A 21,678-nucleotide genomic window follows, 5' to 3' on the forward strand; every position below is an offset into this window, starting at 1 on the left:
GACCCCGGAAACACTCGGAAGGCCCAAGGACAGCTCGGCTGAACTCAGAAATGGGAGCATTTACAAACGGCTTGGAGAGAGCCGAGTAAAACTGAATATGGAGGGTATGCAGTCTCTTAAAGTGGTTGTAAACCCACTTTTTTGACTTTTGCCTACAGGTAAGCCTATAATAAGGCTGACCTGTAGGTATAAAGAATATCTCCTAAACCTGTATGGTTTAGGAGATATTCCCCTCGCAATGCGCCGCTGATTGCAGCGGCGATCCTCGGCTGAAGGGCCGACCCATGCCGGAAAGGAAATCTCCTGCGCGACGTCATCGCCGCTCCAGCCAATCAAAGCGCGATACCCGGAAGACACGCTCGGCTCGGCTCAGCGTGGACCAGGTAAGTTCCCTACCTCGTTCCGAGGTAAGTATTTCATAATGAGCTAATATGCGCTGCAAACTAGCTCATTATGGCTTTTTCCTTGCAGGTGTAAAAAAATTAATTTATGCGGATTTACAACCGCTTTAAATCTGTGAGCAGTGTCAACATACACATTTCATCCACTTTTTAACCCATTTTAACACCTATTGACAATTGAAACTTTTATTGTGCATATCATAACATATTAATCAATAAGATATTTCCTAAGCTTGCAATACTGTTTGTGTTGAATCCACAGAACTACCAACTGGCCAGAGCAGAAAGTTCATACGGTATATCTGCTGCCAACTGTCCACACGAGAATCAGCGAAGTCATCCACTTTGCACAGTTATAACAGAGATATTGGTTTTCCAGCTTGTGTCCCAACACTGAAGCCCCATAATAAGCACCAGTGTGTGCACATCCTTGCTCAGCTGCCGCCTCCCGAAACTGGGACCTCTTGTCCTTTGTGGGAACTAAGATGGGACATAAGGGAGAACTTATGGGAAAACTGTTTCTCACACTGAGGACATGAATATGGAAGTTCTCCGGCGTGGGCCTTTACATGTCTAACCATGGCTGATTTACTGGCAAAACCTCTCCCGCACTCTGAACAGGAAAACGGGCGGTCGCCAGAGTGGACCCTCTCGTGCTTAACCAGGTCGGACTTGTTAGTAAAGCCTTTATCGCACTCGGAGCAGGAATACGGGCGATGACCAGTGTGGAGTCTCTCGTGCCTAATTAAGGCTGATCGATTTGCAAAATCTCTTCCGCACTCAGCGCAGGCATAGGGGCGGTCGCCTGTGTGGACTCTCTGATGCTCCTTCAGATGCGACCTTCGTTTGAAGCCTCTCCCGCACTCGGAGCACAGATGCGGTTTAACGCCCGTGTGGCCTCTTTGGTGTTGGACCAGATTGGCTCTGTGAGAAAAAGACTTCCCGCACTCTGGACAGGAGAACGGCCTCTCCCCGGTGTGACTCTTCTGGTGCCTTAAAAGGCCCGACTTGGAAAAAAAACATTTCCCACACTCTTCGCACGAGTAAGGCTTCTCTCCCGTGTGAGATCTCATGTGAGCAATAAGCTGTCCTCTTTGGATAAAACGCTTTCCGCATTCGGAACAGGAAAACGGCTTGTCCGGCCTGTGAGTCAGTTCATGGAGGTCGAGAACCGACTTCTGTCTAAAACACCTCCCGCACACGGTACAAGAATATGGCCGCTCTCCCGTGTGGACTCGTTTATGTATGGTAAGAGTCCTCCTCCAGGAAAAACACTTACCGCAGTCAGGACACGAATAGGACTTTATCCCCGTGTGAATTTTTTCATGCATGATTAGGTAAGACTTGCAAGAAAAACATTTCCCGCATTTTGAACATGAATACGGCCTCTCCCTTGCGATAGACTTTTGGCCCAAATTGCATTCTGTTCTTCCCGCTGAACATTCAGCGCATGGGGAGGTTTCACACCCAGCATGAGCCGCCGGATTGGCGTCACTGTGATCAGATGGCAGATTTGCGCTGTGAATTGCTGGATCGACCTTTACGATAATGTGGCTTTTATCTGAGGAATCGGACGTGACATCCTCCTCTTCTAACTCGCCATCTGGAGAGATCATGCGACAGGATCTCATTTTATTTCTCTTGCGTCTTCCATCTAAAAAAAAAAAACGAATAATAATAAAAAGTAAGTAAAACTAAACACTGTAAACTCTAATTAACCACTTACCGCCCGGCCTATAGCCGATTTACGTCCGGGAAGTGGTTTTGAAATCCTGACTGGACGTCCTGCAGGATTTCATGCCGCACGCGCGCCGATCGGTGATGCGGGGTGTCAGTCTGACACCCTGCATCTCCGATCTCGGTAAAGAGCCTCTGGCGGAGGCTATTTACCACGTGATCAGCCGTGTCCAGTCACGGCTGATCACGATGTAAACAGGATGATGGCTCTTCCTCACTCGCGTCTGAGAGACGCGAGTAGAGGAGAGCCGGTCGGCGGCTCTCCTGACAGGGGGGGGGGGGGTTGCGCTGATTGTTTATCAGCGCAGCCCCCCCTCGGATCGCCACACTGGACCACCAGGGAAGGGCAAATAAAATAAAAAAAAGTGGACAGGAAAAAAAAAAACTCTTGGAAAAAAAAAGCTTTAAAAAATAAAAAAGATGACAATCAGTGCCCACAAATGGGCACTGACTGGCAACATGGGTAGATCAGTGCTGCCCCACAGTGTCCATCAGTGCCACCCCACAGTGCCTATCCATGCCCAGTGCCCACCTATCAGTGCCAATCTGTGCCACGTATAAGTATCCATCAGTGCCACCCATAAGTGCCGCCCATGAGTGCCCGGTGCTGCCCATGAGTGCCGCCTATGTGTGCCCATCAGTGTCGCCTATGAGTGCCAATCAGTGCCACCTCATCTGTGCCCGTCAGTACTACCTCATCGATGTCCATCAGTGCCATCTCATCGGTGCCCATCAGTGCCGCCATATCAGTGCCCGTAATTGAAAGAGAAAACTTACTTATTTACAAAAAAAATTAACAGAAAAAAATAAAAACGTAATTTTTTTTCAAAATTTCCAGTCTTTTTTTAGTTGTTGCGCAAAAAAAAAAAAAAAAAAAAAACGCAGAGGTGATCAAATACCACCAAAAGAAAGCTCTATTTGTGGGGAAAAAAGGACGCCAATTTTGTTTGGGAGCCACGTCGCACGACCGCGCAATTGCCATTTAAAGTGCGACAGTGCTGAAAGCTGAAAATTGGCTTGGGCGGGAAGGTGCGTAAGTGCCTGGTATGGAAGTGGTTAAACTGCAAGAAATGGACAGTTGGATGCAGTTAAAGCGCTTTTTTTCTGTGACCTGCAAGGCATCGCATACCAGCACAGCGTTGAGCTGTCACTGCTGGCAAGGATTCCACCTTCATCCAGTTTTACGTCCAGGTTTGTGGACTTCCTTTTTTCTGTTTCACCAGTGGAGGGGTCTCATCTGCAGTGTCCATGTTGTCGCCTGTTAACGTGAACATTGCCCATTGGCTGTCGGAAGGACCCATCACAGGGTCCTGCAGCATTTAACAGTCACACAAGGGTTGGCAGAAGACTGGTCAGTGCCGGTGCATAGAATAGAGGCTGATGGCTCCTGACTCCCCCACTGGGCACATACTGGCCCAGATTCAGGTAGGGGCGCGCACTGATACGGCGGCGCAGCGTTTCGTTTTTACACTACGCCTCCGTAAATTACTGGAGCTACGCTTCATTCACGAAGCATTTGCTCCGTAATTTGCCGCGGCGTTTCGTAAAAGGGGCCGGCGTAAGCGCGCGTAATTTAAATGATCCCGTAGGGGGCGTGGATCATTTAAATTAGGCGCGTTCCCGCGCCGAACGTACTGCGCATGCTCCGTCGGGGAAAATTTCCCGACGTGCATTGCGGTAAATGACGTCGCAAGGACGTCATTGGCTTCGACGTGAACGTAAATGGCGTCCAGCGCCATTCACGAACGAGTTACGCAAAATTTGAAAATCGCGATGCGGGAACGACGTCCATACTTACCATTGGCTGCGCCTCCTAATAGCAGGAGCAGCCTTACGGCGCAAACGACGTAAAAAACGAGCGCCGGCCGCGCGTACGTTTGTGAATCGGCTATGGTATGCAATTTGCATACTCTACGCTGAAAACTACCGGAGCGCCACCGTAAGAATGCACCCTAAGATACGACGGCGTAAGAGAATTATGCCAGTCGTATCTTAGGCTACAGTCGGCGTATCTAGCTTTCTGAATACAGAAAGTAGATACGCCGGCGCTACTTAGCAATTACGCTGCGTATCTATGGATACGCAGGCGTAATTGCTACCTGAATCTACCCCATTGTCTCCCCATTACTGTCTACTGACAGAGGAAGGGGGAGAAGAAGAGATTGTTGAAGTGGCTTAACAAGGAGAATCTGGGACTCTTCTCTGGATTGAGACTGCATTCACACCTGAGGGACGCAACTCGTTTGGCAACAAAGTAGCTTTTCTGAGTTTAGTGTTTATTACTCTCCTATGGTGATATAGGGAGGAATTTCCTCCTCTTGAATTACTTGTGGTTCCTCTTCTTCAGAGTTGACCTCTGTCTGAGTGGCTCTGGTGTCTGGGAATAGAGATGAGAGTGAAGCCCCCTGTACTGAGATGTATCAAAACAAGAAGCACACACACCGCTTCAGGCAGCAATCAGGTGCATCCAGCTCCAGGTGCTCGCCGGCTCACTACCGTCTGTATAGAGTATGAAGAGGAAGAAGAAATGGTTGCACACTAGCGCCAAGAGGATAGTTGCTGAATAAAGTATTTATTGTCATAAGCCAGACAATCATGCAGAGAGTTACAGTTGGCGCGTTGAATGCATGATTGTCTGGCTTATGACAATAAAGACTTTATTCAGCAAGTATCCTCTTGGCTCTGGTGTGCTCAACCATTTCTTCTTCATATTGAGATGTATGAGAGACCCCAGAGAGTGTGTGGGGGGGGGGGGGGACTGGTCACGTCTCTTGGCTGGTAACACACAATGACATGATGTGAGGAGGAGAGCCGGAGTCTAATAGAGGCTGATGGCTCCTGACTCCCCCACTGGGCACATACTGTCTCCCCATTACTGTCTACTGACGGAGGAGGGGGATGTAGTGATATAAATCCGGGTCACGGCACCAATGTAGTGATATAAATGTAAAGTGGAGTCCGATCAGATAATTGATATTCAGGTGTTAGTATGATGACTATAAATTATGTCCCGCAGCAACACACCAGGCTCTCCAGAGAGTGCATTTATTTGACTTCCAATACAGAATAAAGTCCAAATTCCACAGACGATACAAATCCAACAGAGTTGTTCAAAGTCTCATGTTTTCCTAGACCTGTGCCATATTCATACAGAGGATATATAGAGAAAATATACTCAGTGACAAGACTGACTGAATGCCAGCTTGAATGTCTCAAATACTGGTCTCACACTGGAGGGAGGGGTTCTTCCAGGTCAACCAAATGTTTCCCTGAATGAATACCCCCTCAAGTCTAATTACCATCAATAAATACTTCCTAGGTAGTCTTGCATAAGATTAACACATCAAAGGGTCTTCAGCTGTCCCTTTGATATGTTAGAATTCAGCTGGCTTGGACAGTTCAACTGAATTCCTGGTCAATATGGTAATGCAATACAATATTTTGTGCAATACATAACTACACATAAATATTATTATTACAACAGGGGGAAGAAGATATTGTTGTAGTGACTGAACAAGGAGGATCTGGGACTCTTCTCTGGATGCAGACTGCATTCACACCTGAGGGACGCAACGCGTTTGGCGCCAAAGTAGCTTTTCTGAATTTAGTGTTTATTACTCACCTATGCCAGTCTCTAGAGGTAGGTCATCTTCCTCAATTTTGATTTGCTGAATTGTCCCCTCTTCCTCATCTTTGACATCTCCCTCAGTGGCTTTGGTGTCTCCAAGGTCTGTGAATAAAGATGATTGAATAAGAATAAAGCAACCTATATTGAGATATATTTTAACAAAATTACAAAAAGGGCTGACTGATGTGTGCATGCACCCCTGTCAATGGTAAATGGTTTGTCTCAACCCTCTAACTGCCACTGTTGCAGGATAGCTTGGTCTGTTAAAGAAACAAAAAAAAAGTCTGGCAAAAATAAAGAAAAATGCATAAAACAAAACAAAACAAATGCAACCAACACTTTTAAGGATCGCAAGCTGCAATATAGTATTTTTTGCTTTTGGGTTTGGATATGCTTGAAACCCCCTGTACGGAGATGTATGAGAGACGCCAGCGAGTGTGTAGGAGGTGGGACTGGTCACATCTCTGAGGAGGAGATCCGGAGTCTAATAGAGGCTGATGGCTCCTGACTCCCCCACTGGGTACATACTGTCTCCCCATTACTGTCTACTGACAGAGGTGGGGGGAGAAGAAGAGATTGTTGTAGTGACTGGACAAGGAGAATCTGGGAATTTTTTTCTAGACTGTTCACACCCAAGGGACGCAACGCGTTTGGTGCCAAAGTAGCTCATTTACCTTTTTTGGCATTGAGTCAAGTGTTTTTTTTTTTTTTTTTTGGGGTGGCATTTAAAAATAATGGCACCGCAAGCTCATTTCCGCTACATTCAGGTGTGAATGCACTCGGTGTTTATTACTCACCTGTACTCATCTCTGGAGAAAATTCCTCCTTACTTAGGTCATCATCCCTTTCAGACGGCTCTCCTGCTTCCTCTTTAACTTCAACTTTAATAGTAAATAGGTTTTCACCCTGAATAACAAAGAACACAAACAGGAGATTGCATAATCATAAAATGACCAGAAAATACAGATAATAAAGAGTAGACTGATCAGTGTCAATCTCATCTACCTGATCCTCCTGAGGGATCTCCTGATGTTCCTGTGTGGAGTCCCGGGAATACAGAGGACGGGGACGTCTCTCTGGGGGATTTCTCTTACTGGATCCATCTGTAGGAAACACACACTGACTGAATACATTGGGCTAGATTCAGGTACAATTGCGCTTTTTTTACGGAGGCGCAGGGCAACGTTTTTGTACTGCGCTGCCCTTGATTCACGGAGCAGTAGCTCCGTAAATTGCGTGGGCGCGCCGGCAAAATGCCCGGCGTAAGCGCGCGCAATTTAAATGATCCCGTAGAGGGCGGGAATCATTTAAATTAGGCGCGTTCCCGCGCCGATCGTAGAGCGCATGCTCCGTCTGGAAACTTTCCCGACGTGCATTGCGGCAAATGACGTCGCAAGGACGTTATTTGCTTCAAAGTGAACGTGAATGGCGTCCAGCGCCATTCACGAATCACTTACGCAAACGACGTAAATTTGAAATTTTGCGACGCGGGAACGACGGGTATACGTAACATTGGCTGCCCCTGCTAGTAGCAGGGGCAGCCTTACGCGAAAAACGCCGTACGGAAACTACGTAAACTGCGTACGCTGGGCTCGCGCAACGTTGTGAATCGACGTTAGTATGCAATTTGCATACTATACGCTGAGCACAACGGGAACGCCACCTAGCGGCCATCGCAAGAATGCAGCCTAAGATATGCGGCATAAGAGCCTTATGCCACGCATATCTTAGGCTGCAGTCGGCGTAACGAGGTTCCTGAATCAGGAGCATTCGTTACGCCGGGGCAAGTAAGCAATTGCGCTGTGTAACTATGGTTACACAGGCGCAATTGCTTCTTGAATCCAGCCCATTGTTTCTATGTCTTTATATCAGAGGATATGTGGATCCCCAATACCTGTGGCGGCTGGTGCTCCAAATTTTTTGGGGGGGCGCAAACAAACATCAAAAATCTAAAACAAACATCAAACGCAGCCACTGTGCCCCATCAAATATTGCCACTGTGACCCCCCCCTCCCGCCCGGCATTTACCCCGTCTTGGTGGCGGGTCAGGCAGCGGGTGACAGCGACGAGCTGTGAGACCTTGCAGCGGGTCAGACAGCAACTCCTGTGTCCTCCGTGCGTCTCCTCCCCTCCTCCTGATAGGTGTCCAATCACGGCGCCTCTCCTTTCAGCCAATCAGGTGACGGGCAACAGACCTGTGCTTCCTGATTGGCAGAGAGGAGGTTCAGTGTTAGAAAAGTGAATATTCATTCGCTTTTCTAACACACCTGGGTGGACTCTGAGCGCAATGCTTTGCGCTCTGAGTTCACTTTTTTGAAGCCTATTCGAGCCTATTGCTCCAATCAGGTGCTTAAAAAAAAACCACACCCCCGCCGATGTAATTCAGGCACCCTGGCGTCCAAAAAGGTGCCGGAAGCCTGAATAGGGGGTGGCAGCGGTGGCAATGCATGAATCTATTAGTCATAGAGGGGGGTGGCTGGACAGAGGGGGCGGCGCCCGTGCACCCTTAATAGACGCACCGCGGCACTGCACAATACTCTTCTCTCCTTTTCAAGAAATGAAAGTCTCCTCTTACCCGGAGATGTGAGGGGCGGCCGCTTCTCCATCATGACGTCCTTGTAGAGATCCTTGTGTCCTTCTAACTCCTTCACCTCCTCCTCTGATGAGAAGCAGACGGTGACATCCTGGAACAAATAATAAAACGCTCACCATCCAGACACACCCCTTGTCTGTTACCGGATAATGTCCCAGAATTCCCGGCACCGCTCACCTCTCCCGTCAGCAGCTCAGTGATCTTACATGTGACATCTAGAATCTTCCTATTGTTGTTTTTGTCCGTTATCAGAGCATAAGGAGAAATCATGTGTCTGGTTGTTGTATGGTCAACAGATGTCTTCTTCACCACTATGTAATCCTATATGTGATAAATACATATTTCTAAAAATATTACTCAACTCACAACAAAGTTTTCGAACTCTTATTGTAATTAAATAATTAATCACATCTCTCTAGTTAGATATGCGTTTTATACATAGAGTGAATAGTGATGTCACGTGACCTCCCAGAATCCTCCTCACCCCTCCGGTCAGCTCTGTGTTTTATTAATAGAGATAAGAGTGATGTCATGTGTCCTCCCAGAATCCTCCTCACCTCTCCGGTCAGGTCTGTTTTATTAATAGAGATAAGAGTGATGTCATGTGACCTCCCAGAATCCTCCTCACCTCTCCGGTCAGGTCTGTTTTATTAATAGAGATAAGAGTGATGTCATGTGACCTCCCAGAATCCTCCTCACCTCTCCGGTCAGGTCTGTTTTATTAATAGAGATAAGAGGGATGTCATGTGACCTCCCAGAATCCTCCTCGCCTCTCCGGTCGGGTCTGTGTTTTATTAATAGAGATAAGTGTGATGTCATGTGACCTCCCAGAATCCTCCTCACCCCTCCGGTCAGGTCTGTGTTTTATTAATAGAGATAAGAGTGATGTCATGTGACCTCCCAGAATCCTCCTCACCTCTCCGGTAAGAAGGTAGATGATCTCCAAGGTGAAGTTTAATATCTTCTCCGTCATCATCCTCTCCTCATTCATGGTCTGTGGATCAGTCATGGCTGCAGCACTGGACTCTGGTTATAAAGCAATATATATGTAATGAATAAGGGGTCATAGTTGGTCGGTAATAGTCCTCCATACATTGCAAGCAAAGTAAAATAGTCATGCTAATGGCTGTCAGACTCTCGCAATGCCACATGGGACGTGTGGTTCCATGACAGCTGGAAGGTCAAAGTTTGCCTACCCCCTGCTTTAGAGTTAGAACAATGATAACATTATAACAAAAAGGTATCTGGACCCTCTTAATCCTCCTACACACAATCGGACTTACAGCAGACTTTTCCGTGGATTTTATACACACGGCACAAAATTTTCAGCCAACATTTACCAAATCACGTGGTTTTTCAGCTCTTTACCGCCACCCTTTGGGCAGCTTCTGTTATTGTTGTCTGATGTTTAGCATTAGTTCCGAGCATGCGTGTTTGTACTTTGGATTTTATGGTCATAAAGTTGGATCGTGTGTACGAGGCTTTAGACACCAAACATGGGAGTATAATTAAAACACCGCCATGAAATCCCAGCTATGAAAGTTGGTGGCAGAACACGTTGTACTGAGGACCTCAGTGGCTACAAATGGTAGGTAGGTCTACTTTATAGCCTGCACAAAGCTCTGGCCTAAACCCAACACAAACCACGATCTTGTCAACCAACATCGGTATTGAGCCTTACCACAGCCCAAACCTGGGAACCTTTAGAAAACAGCGAGCGCGAGATTCCTGGGGGTTCTGCAGTGATATGCGATACTCCAAACCAGGGTTTCTCAAGCAGGTTTCCATGGAACCCCAGGGTTCCTATCGGTTTCTTGAGCAATTAACAATTTCAGCCTCTCAGATAAGTTCCCACTGACACCATTGATCTCTTTAGCTATCTATAAGGGGGTAATTCATCCCAATGTGAAGTGTGGCTGGCTGGCTGAGATTGGGAGGTTTGCGATCGTTCCCATAGTATCGTGCTCCATTTACTGTATACCGTATTTTATCCAGTGCTATTATATTTATTTTTTGCAACGATTGATATTTTTTACTACCAGATATAGATACATGCTACGGATTAAGTAGTAATGTTCTATTTCACGGGTTTCTGTTCAATTCCCGGTAGGTTTGCTATTTTTGATTACCTCGCTATGGCTTGTCATTATTGAAGCGATGGTCTTCAAGAAAATGGCGGCCAGCAGACTTCCGGTCTGCACATATAAATACTTAGGCGGCACGACCAATCAGGTTCCCCAGATGAAGACACGTGACTGGGTCGTAACGCGTAGGGATTGGCCGCGGCCAGACGTACACCAGGAGTGACGTGAGACGGCGCTGAGAACGCCACTGTTCATGTTTATGCACTCGTTTTATTTATCCCATGTAAGCGCCTTTTTACCGCAATAAATGTTCCCTAAGTTTTAATACCGTGTTTCCCCGAAAATAAGCCCGGGTCTTATATTAATTTTGGTAACAAAAGACACAGTAGGGCTTATTTTTGGGGTAGGTCTTACCATGTAATGTGATGTCTTCTCTTCCCCTCTCTCGACCTGCCTGTTAGGAATCCCCAGTTTGAACTTAGTTAAAATGCTTGTAAAATCTTGTAATCCACTCTATTACTGTAGTATATAATGTAAAATGTGTGTATTTCTGTAATATAATTGTGCCAAATACCTTCATTATAGCACCGCTCTGCACTTTTGTGACCTGCCGGAGCTCTCTTCCCTGCATTTATGTTACAGAAACACACACATTGTACATTGTGTACTACTGTAATAGAGTGGGTTATAGGATTTTAAACTAGGGCTTATTTACGGGGTAGGGCTTATATTGCAGTCGTCCTGGAAAAGTACGCTAGGTCTTATTTTAGGGGTAGGTTTTATTTTCGGGGAAACAGGGTACTACACTATTGGAGGCCCTCTCTTCTGTCCCTCTTGTTCCCGGGTACGGAGTCCATTTAGGTACTTAAAGGAGACGGTTTAAGGCTTGGCCTATCCGGACCGTGAGACACTCAGGAAGTCTGTGTATGGAATAGTGTATACATGTGGATACATCTCATATTTGATCCATTGGTGAGGTGAGAGTTCTGGGAGACCAGATTGTAGTCTTTTTGGTGCAGTTTCTCATTCCTCTCTGGGATTGGTGGACATCTATTCATCTCCTTTAGCAGTGTTTACTGCCACTTCACTTATGGACTTTATCATTTGTCTTTATATTATTTGATTTATTTGGTCGCCTCCAGCACTCCACACTATTTATATTTTTGATCACTATATTATTGTATGTGTTTTATACAGGACTCGACAAATCCCGGGCGCCAGGTCGCCATGGCGACTAGAAATAGGGTCCTGGCGACTTGGCTTGTGAGCTGGCACCAACTGCTGGTGAGCCGTTGGTATTACAAGTTATTACCACCAGATGTGTAAGCTGGCGCCATCTGGTGGTGGCCGTTGGTATTACAAGTTAAGCATTACAAGCTAAACAGCAATTCTAATGTAATTTTTCACTATTTTCACTGCCATCTTCTTCCCTCTAATTAGAACCCCCAAACATTATATATATATTTTATCCTAACACCCTAGAGAATAAAATGGCGATCGTTGCAATACTTTCTGTCACGCCGTATTTGTGCAGCGGTCTTACAAGCGCACTTTTTTGGGGAAAAAAGTACACTTTTTTTAATTAAAAAATAAGACAACAGTAAAGTTATCCCCATTTTTTTTAATATTATGAAAGATAATGTTACGCCGAGTAAATTGATACCCAACATGTCACGCTTCAAAATTACGTCCGCTCGTGGAATGGCGACAAACTTTTACCCTTTAAAATCTTCATAGGCGACGTTTAAAAAAATCTACAGGTTGCATGTTTTGAGTTACAGAGGAGGTCTAGAGCTAGAATTATTGCTCTCGCTCTACCAATCGCGGCGATACCTCACATGTGGTTTGAACACCGTTTACATATACGGGCGCTGCTCACGTATGTGTTCGCTTCTGCGCGCAAGCTCGTCGGGACAGGGCGCGTTTTCTGGCTCCTAACTTTTTTAGCTGGCTCCTAGATTCCAAGCAAATTTGTCAAACCCTGTGACATAAACCGCTGCGCTAATATCAAACAAAATATTTAAAAAAATTGGAACTACCATTGTTTTATTCTCCAGGGAATCTGCTTTTCGAAGACACCATTTTAAATGTTTTGGGGGTTTTCTGTCATCTTCACTATTTTTATTTCCTCAAAACTACAAGTCCCATGAGGCATTGCAAGGCTGACAGTTAAAAGCATGACTTCCTCAGGCAGAGGCATGATGGGACTTGTAGTTCCCCAACAGCTGGAGGGCCGCCGGGTTTGATACCCCCTGCTCTAGGGAGTCTCCTTTCAAAAAATATATAGCGTTTGGGGGTTTTAACTAGACTTCAGACCTAAATGTATTTAGTTTTTTTAACCTGTAAACAAAACAATTAAAAAATGGCTCCAGGACTATAAAAGGTGGTCCAGGGTTGGGGTTTGTTATTCGGGAAGTTGGAGGCAGATCAGGAACCGGCTTGCTTGTTCCAGGGGTGCGGCTGGAAGTGCTGAAGCCTGAGGATCAGAAGTCAGGCAACTGGTATTTTCAGAAGGAGATCTGCACCGGTGATCCCTATTACCCCCTGACAGAGGCGTTGCTAGGGGGTGCGGTCCGCACCAGGTGACACCCGCTAGAGGGGTGACACCATCGCCCTTTTTTTTTTTTTTTAGCTGACATGCCCAGCCTGCCCTGTGCAATCCCAGCCTGCCCTGTACCACCCCAGCCTGCTCTGTGCCACCCCAGCCTGCCCTGTATCAGCCCAAACAGCCTTATACCACCCCAGCATGCCCTGTACCCAGCCTGCCCTGTGCCACCACAGCCTGCCCTGTACCACCACAGCCTGCCCTGTACCACCACAGCCTGCCCTGTACCACCACAGCCTGCCTGCCCCATACCACCACAACTTGCCCTGTGCCACCCTAACTTGCCCTGTACCACCCCAATCTGCCCAATGCCACCCTAACTTGCCCTGTACCACCCCAACCTTTCCCATGCCATCCCAACTTGCCCTATGCCACCCTAACTTGCACTATACCACCCCAACCTGGTAATTTTATTTTTTTTAGCTGACATGCCCAGCCTGCCCTGTGCAATCCCAGCCTGCCCTGTATCACCCCAGCCTGCCCTGTACCACCCCAAACAGCCCTATACCACCCCAGCCTGCCCTGTACCCCCCCCAAACAGCCCTGCACCACCCCAGCCTACCCTGCACCACCCCAGCCTGCCCTGTACCACCCCAAACTTTCCCATGCCACCCCAACTTGCCCTGTGCCACCCTAACTTGCCCTGTACCACTCCAATCTGCCCTATGACACCATAACTTGCCCTATACCACCCCAACCTGCCCAATGCCACCCTAACTTGCCCTGTACCACCCCAACCTTTCCCATGCCATCTCAACTTGCCCTATGCCACCCTAACTTGCACTATACCACCCCAACCTGCCCTGTACCACCCTAACTTGCCCTATACTACCCCAACCTGCCCTATGCAACCCTAACTTGCCCTATACCACCCCAAACTACCCTATATCACCCCAACATGCCCTATACCGCCTTGACCTGTCCTATACCACCCCACTACACCAACCTGCCACTATACCACTCTATACTACCCTAACCTGCCACTATACTGCCCTATACTATCATTTACAGGGGCTGGTTTGGGGTGCGCCCCGTGCGCTGCCTGCTTGGTGCTGGGCAGCCTAGACAGAGGGGGGGGTGACACCATGCTTTACTGCACCGGGTGACACCAACCCTAGTGACGCCACTGCCCCCTAATGCCAGGCGTCCTATCGGCACGCCAGTCTGCCCCTCTCTCGTGCCTCGCTATTGGCTTGTACTGCGACAGCTCCTGACCAACAGCAAGCAGTGAGAATGGATAGGCAACATTTCATGCCAAAGTAATAGGGCAACCCATTGTTTTGGGGCTTGACTATAACCAAGATTGGTTGCCCACCACTAACAGCCCCCTCTGTTGGTTTACATTGGTAACATCCCTCCTATAGCTGCAATTCCCTCCCCCAGACAGACAACAATAACAAACATTACCTGTTTCAGCCTGGCCAGCCCAGCCACTCACAGACAGCACTGCAGGAATAAATACACAATAGACAGAGCAGGGCAAGCTGACACCCGTCCCCCTTTTTTTGTCAATTCTACAACTTCCTGGTGGACCACGACAAAATGGCTGCGTTACTTCCTCAGAGCTACAAGAATATGGCTGCTCCGCTCACTTCCTGACCCTCTTTCTGAGAACGTGTGAAGTGCACACGACGGCCAGCAGAGGGCGCGGCTCGGCGCTCGCCGTTTGTAGACTCTTGTCTACAACAAAATGGCGTCTGAGCCCCCTGCTTTGAGGACATTTTATTTTGGACGATTATTTCTTTGTAGCTGAGGTGTATTTTTACACCTGACCTCAAATGTGTGCCCAGTGATGAGGAGATAATGATATTTGATTTTTATGAGAGAAGGGGGGTCCCAGCACTCTGTGTCGCCTCAAATAATAATCATCTTCCTGCAAGTCCTCTATTAGGACCTTAGATTGTCAGCTCTGCTGGCGCCACGGCGAATGACCCTTGGGCCCCAAGGCTTGGGGGGATATTCTCCAGAAAGATTTAACTCTCGTCTTCTAGAAATACACCTACCGATTGGAAAAAGTATCAGTTATGGTGTCGCTATTATTTTTACACAGTACTGATATATGGGCATCAGATATTCCAGGCAGGAAAAGCGCAAGAATGGGCTGCGTAGCACTCGCACGTGCGCATGCATAAAATTCTACTAGCTTTGCGTGTAAAACTACTGACCAGCAACGCTGATTTTTGTATTTTTGTGTTACTGATCTATACGCAGCGTAAGTGTACACACCTGTGTGTACAGGTTCATTAAAAGCAATGGGCTGTATTTAGCTCAGTGAAGAAAAATGCCTAAAAATGGGGCGTTTTTTGAAGTGGGGCACTAAAATTTCTGCCACCAAAACATATTGTTCGAAAAAAAAAGGGGGCAGAGTCCGGCCCGCCGGGTGCCACACATGTGTCATCCTGGAGCACCCCTGTCAGAGTCCTCCCCTCCATCCTCCTCTCTTTGCAAGTGTCAGATGCAGCCTCACCAGTGCCTGCTAGCGCCATCTAACGCTGTGTCACCGAGCTGCATTAAATCGCCGGGCAGCGCTGTAACAATGTCCTGCCTCCTAAAACGTCTCTTGTGATAGACAGCGCACTGACCCAATGCAGGGAATGTGTGTCATAGGAGGCGGGACATTGTTACAGTGGCTGCCCAGCGATTTAGATCCAGCTGACACAGGGTGAGATCGCACTGGCAGGTAGGCTGCATCTCATGGGCACTGGCAGGTAGGCTGCATCTCATGGGCACTGGTGAGGCTGCATCTCATGGGCACTGGTGAGGCTGCATCTCATGGGCACTGGAAGGCAGGCTGCATCTCATGGACACTGGTGAGGCTGCATCTCATGGGCACTGGAAGGCAGGCTGCATCTCATGGACACTGGTGAGGCTGCATCTCATGGGCACTGGTGAGGCTGCATCTCATGGGCACTGGCAGGCTGCATCTCATGGGCACCGGTGAAGCTGCATCTGATGGGCACTGGTGAGGCTGCATCTCATGGGCACTGGTGAGGCTGCATCTCATGGGCACTGGTGAGGCTGCATCTCATGGGCACTGGTGAAGCTGCATCTCATGGACACTGGTGAGGCTACATCTCATGGGCACTGGCAGGCTGCATCTCATGGGCACCGGTGAAGCTGCATCTGATGGGCACTGGCAGGCTACATCTCATGGGCACTGGTGAGGCTGCATCTCATGGGCACTGGTGAGGCTGCATCTCATGGGCACTGGTGAGGCTGCATCTCATGGGCACTGGCAGGCTGCATCTCATGGGCACAGGTGAGGCTGCATCTGATGGGCCCTGGCAGGCTACATCTCATGGGCACTGGTGAGGCTGAATCTCATGGGCGCTGGTGAGGCTGAATCTCATGGGCACTGGTGAGGCTGCATCTCATGGGCACTGGTGAGGCTGCATCTCATGGGCACTGGTGAGGCTGCATCTCATGGGCACAGGTGAGGCTTCATCTCATGGGCACTGGTGAGGCTGAATCTCATGGGCACTGGTGAGGCTGCATCTCATGGGCACCGGTGAAGCTGCATCTGATGGGCACTGGAAGGCTACATCTCATGGGCACTGGTGAGGCTGAATCTCATGGGCACTGGTGAGGCTGAATCTCATGGGCACTGGTGAGGCTGCATCTCATGGGCACTGGTGAGGCTGCATCTCATGGGCATTGGTGAGGCTGCATCTCATGGGCACCGGTGAAGCTGCATCTGATGGGCACTGGAAGGCTACATCTCATGGGCACTGGTGAGGCTGAATCTCATGGGCACTGGTGAGGCTGAATCTCATGGGCACTGGTGAGGCTGCATCTCATGGGCACTGGTGAAGCTGCATCTCATGGGCATTGGTGAGGCTGCATCTCATGGGTACTGGCAGGCAGGCTGTATCTCACGGGCACTGGTGAGGCTGCATCTCACGGGCACTGGTGAGGCTGCATCTCACGGGCACTGGTGAGGCTGCATCTCATGGGCACTGGCAGGCTGCATTTGATGGGCACTGGCAGGCTACATCTCATGGGCACTGGAGAGGCTGAATCTGATGGGCACTGGTGAGGCTGCATCTCATGGGCACTGGTGAAGCTGCATCTCATGGACACTGGTGAGGCTGCATCCCATGGGCACTGGTGAAGCTGCATCTCATGGACACTGGTGAGGCTGCATCCCATGGGCACTGGTGAGGCTGCATCTCATGGGTACTGGCAGGCAGGCTGCATCTCATGGGCACTGGCAGGCTGCATCTCATGGGCACTAGCAGGCTGCATCTCATGGGCACTGGCGGGCTGCATCTCATGGGCACTGGTGAGGCTGCATCTCATGGGCACTGGCAGGCTGCATCTCATGGGCACAGGTGAGGCTGCATCTCATGGGCACCGGTGAAGCTGCATCTGATGGGCACTGGCAGGCTACATCTCATGGGCACTGGTGAGGCTGCATCTCATGGGCACTGGTGAAGCTGCATCTCATGGGCACTGGTGAGGCTGCATCTCATGGGTACTGGAAGGCAGGCTGCATCTCATGGACACTAGCAGGCTGCATCTCATGGGCACTGGCGGGCTGCATTTTATGGGCACTGGTGAGGCTGCATCTGATGGGCACAGTGAGACTGCATCTGATGGGCACTTGCAGGCAGGCTGTATCTCATGGGCACTAGCAGGCTGCATCTGATGGGCACTTGCAGGCAGGCTGCATCTCATGGGCACTGGGAAGGCTGCATCTCATGGGCACAGTGAGACTGCATCTGATGGGCACAGTGAGACTGCATCTGATGGGCACTTGCAGGCAGGCTGCATCTCATGGGCACTGGGGAGGCTGCTTCTCACGGGCACTTGTAGGCTGCATCTCATGTGCACTGGGGAGGCTGCATTTGATGGGCACTGATGAGGCTGCATTGATCCTTTGTATCATGTCTGCAGTCTCTGACTATCTCCTGTATCATGTCTTGCTAGACCTGCAGCGAATGAAAATTTTGCCAATATTATTAGCAAGGTGTTTTTAGACCCTTTTCACACTGGGGGATTTTTCGGCGGCGCTTTACCGCGAACGCCCCAGTGTGAAACTGGCCTAAGAGATTGCAGATTGCATTTACCCATAAAAACTTGATAAAATTACATCATGGCTGAGGTAGGTACAGAAAAAAGTCTAACGCGTTTCACACTATGGTAGATGCTGTCATATGACGAAAGCTAACGCGTTTCACATCATGGTAGATGCTTAGTCATATGACGAAAGACTAACGCGTTTCACATCATGGTAGACGCTTAGTCAAAGCATCTACCATGATGTGAAACACGTTAGCTTTTTTCTGTACCTACCTCAGCCATGCTGTGGCAGCTTTGGATTTTTAAATACTGTTTTGGCCACAATAAAGGTGTGTATTCGGAGTGCGGCCAATCAGCTATCTTCCTTGATTGTCTGCACCTGAGGGTTTGAGTGGGGCGGCCGTTTGTTTGGGATACTCCTCATTATGGACTGAAGATGCTTTCGTCTGACAAAACTTCAATATGTAGTAAAGGTTTAAAAAAAAAAACACAGAGACTAAAAAAAAAAGTAATAGGTAGGTACTCTTTATTTATAACTGAGGAAAGCATTGTTTTAACCACTTAAGCCCCGGACCATTTTGTTGCTAAATGCCCAGGCCAGGTTTTGCGATTCGGCACTGCGTCGCTTTAACAGACAATTGCGCGGTCGTGCGACGTGGCTCCCAAACAAAATTGGCGTCCTTTTTCCCCCACAAATAGAGCTTTCTTTTGGTGGTATTTGATCACCTCTGCGGTTTTTATTTTTTGCGCTATAAACAAAAATAGAGCGACAATTTTGAAAAAAAATCAATATTTTTAACTTTTTGCTATAATAAATATCCCCCAAAAAGATATATAAAACATTTTTTTTCCTCAGTTTAGGCCGATACGTATTCTTCTACCTATTTTTGGTAAAAAAAAATCGCAATAAGCGTTTATCGAATGGTTTGCGCAAAATTTATAGCGTTTACAAAATAGGGGATAGTTTTATTGCTTTTTTATAAATTTTTTTTTTTTTACTACTAATGGCGGCGATCAGCGATTTTTTTCGTGACTGCGACATTATGGCGGACACTTCGGACAATTTTGACACATTTTTGGGACCATTGTCATTTTCACAGCAAAAAATTCATTTAAATTGCATTGTTTATTGTGAAAATGACAGTTGCAGTTTGGGAGTTAACCACAGGGGGCGCTGTAGGAGTTATGTTTCACCTAGTGTGTGTTTACAACTGTAGGGGGGTGTGGTTGTAGGACTGACGTCATCGATCGAGTCTCCCTTATAAAAGGGATCACTCGATCGATGCAGCGCCACAGTGAAGCACGGGGAAGCCGTGTTTACATACAGCTCTCCCCGTCCTTCAGCTCCGGGGAGCGATCGCGGGGGGGTAGCTAGAAACGAATAGCCGCGCCGTCATCACGGATCGCTCCCCGCGGGAATCCGACCGCCGCATGTAGCGGGGGGGGGGTCCCAAATGGACCCCCGACCCGCGGAAAGGCAAGGACGTATATATACGCCCATCTGCCTGTACGTGCCATTCTGTGGACGTATATATACATGCGGCGGTCGGCAAGTGGTTAAAGTGATAGTTTCATTTACATTGTCCCTTCTATTTCTGTATGTGGATTGTGGCACTGTAATAATTTTAATTAAAGTATTTTTTTTTCCTATGTGATATACAGCTGTCATATGACCCAGCTCTTTGCCAGTCTGTCTACAGGGAAAAAGTGGCAGGAGGAGCTTCTCTGCTGCTGGTCACATGTTCAAAAAAACATGTGACCATGTTCAAAACATTTTTAAATCAAAAGGAGGGTGGTGAAGCCTCCATCAATCAAGATGTAATATCCCACCCCCATTGTGTTTAGCTGGTTAGTGAGCATGGAGAAGAAGGAGGGATTAGCTGTCATTTTTCTGCCCACTGACACCAACAATTGTTGATTCCTGCCACTGACATCCACAATGGGGTGCTACTGAAACCAAAAATTGTGCACAATTCCTCCCCTGAATACCAAAGATGGTGTACTGTTTATTCCCACTTCAAATACAATTATATTCCCGCTGCCCACAGTCTGGCCCCCCTAAAGTCTAAAGAGCACCTAGTTTTTGGGTAAAATATAAAAGATGACGTTACGCCAAGTAAAACAGATACCCGACATGTCATGCTTAAAAATTGCGCACGCTCGTGAAATGGCGCCAAACTACAGTATTTAAAAATCTGCATAGGCGACACTTTAACCACTTGCCGACCGCCACACGCAGATGTACGTCGACACAATGGCACGGGCAGGCACATTGGCGTACCTGTACATCCCTTTAAATTAGCCGCCCAGCTGTCGTGTGCCTCGTGAGCATGCTGGCGGGTCCTGGGAACTCGATGTTCCCGGGCGGCCCGCGATTGCGGTCGGCAAAGACAGAACAGGGGGATGCCTTTGTAAACAAGACATTCCCCTATTCTGCCTAGCGACACTGTCACTGAAGGCTGCTCCCTGTGATCGGTAACGGTCATCAGTGACGTGTCACTCGTAGCCACACCCCCCAATAGTAAGAATCATTCCCTAGTACTGACTTAACCCCTTCAGCGCCACCTAGTGGCTAACCTCTTCACTGCCAGTGTAATTTTCACAGTAATCCGTGCATTTGTAAAGCACTGATCGCTGTAAAAATGACAATGGTCCCAAAAATGTGTCCGCCGTAAAGTCACAGTTATTATTGCTCTCGCTCTAATGTTCGTGGCGATACCTCACATGTGGTGAGATCGCCATTTAGGTATGCATGTGGAACCTGTGTAAGTGCTCACCTTGGCGTGCGAGCAAGAAATACGTAAATATACATGACTGTTCTTGCCTCTCATTTGCCCCTTTTTTCAATAGCCCCAGTGCTCGTTTTTGGAGATTAACCTTTGTTATACACTATGCCGGCCACTGGCTCCACGCATTTGATCTACAAGGGGTGCCATTTTGATTATGAGGTGTTTTGTATAGATTACTATCAGCCATTTGAGAACTCACATTTCTATCCCCCCCCCCCTCTTCTCTGTGATGTTACCATCATCACAGGTTGTATGCGATTCCCATTCATACCATAGTGCATGGGTCTTCAAACTACGGCCCTCCAGTTGTTCAGGAACTACAATTCCCATCATGCCTAGTCATGTCTGTGAATGTCAGTGTGTTACAATGCCTCATGGGATGTGTAGTTCTACAACAGCTGGAGGGCCGTAGTTTGAGGATCCCTGCAGTTAGTGGATTGTTTCACGATTCAATTATCTAGTCCTACCATGTATGTGTATGCTGTCTGTGTTTTAAAATTGTTGATTTTAAGACCACGTTGTCTTTATTTTATAAGTGTGGACGTTTTTTTCAATTCTGAGTGTTTTTTTTTTATATGAAACATTGTTCATCAATAAACTTTGTATTCTATTTTTTCATTTATGACTTTGTACTCCTTCATTTCTAGATCTCTGTGGCTCATTTAACCATTGGCCAACCGTATCACACCGATCTACATCGGGAAAATGGCACAGGTGCGTAAAATCACTTTCCCGTAGGTCGGGCCTTTAAGAGGGCGGGGGACCCAATGCGCGATCGCGTGCTCACGAGCCAGCATGGGGATTTGTGTGTGTAAACAC

General features: G+C 47.9%; 1 protein-coding gene across 1 annotated transcript; it reads right to left on the reverse strand.

Annotated features, from left to right (window-relative positions):
- Nucleotides 1-571: 571 nt before the first annotated feature.
- On the reverse strand, nucleotides 572-14,620 carry LOC120909868 (zinc finger protein 436-like). Its single transcript, XM_040321631.1, has 8 exons — nucleotides 14,456-14,620; nucleotides 9,276-9,385; nucleotides 8,537-8,680; nucleotides 8,342-8,450; nucleotides 6,772-6,869; nucleotides 6,564-6,672; nucleotides 5,761-5,868; nucleotides 572-2,055 (listed from the first exon to the last, which is right to left on the reverse strand). The coding sequence occupies exons 2-8, from the start codon at nucleotides 9,366-9,368 to the stop codon at nucleotides 836-838; spliced, it is 1,881 nt and encodes a 626-aa protein (XP_040177565.1). The 5' UTR covers nucleotides 9,369-9,385; nucleotides 14,456-14,620; the 3' UTR covers nucleotides 572-835.
- Between the last annotated feature and the right edge of the window lie 7,058 nt (nucleotides 14,621-21,678).

The sequence above is a fragment of the Rana temporaria genome, chromosome 8, assembly GCF_905171775.1.
Source record: "Rana temporaria chromosome 8, aRanTem1.1, whole genome shotgun sequence".
Lineage (NCBI taxonomy): Eukaryota > Metazoa > Chordata > Amphibia > Anura > Ranidae > Rana > Rana temporaria.

Excerpts from the sequence above, each read along its gene's own strand:
- LOC120909868 (XM_040321631.1), bottom strand. The coding sequence starts at position 9,368 with ATGACTGATCCACAGACCATGAATGAGGAGAGGATGATGACGGAGAAG. Across the intron at positions 8,681-9,275 it reads TCTACCTTCTTACCGGAGAG|GATTACATAGTGGTGAAGAA; the intron begins GTGAGGAGGATT and ends TATCACATATAG. Across the intron at positions 2,056-5,760 it reads ACCTCTAGAGACTGGCATAG|ATGGAAGACGCAAGAGAAAT; the intron begins GTGAGTAATAAA and ends TTTTTTTTTTAG.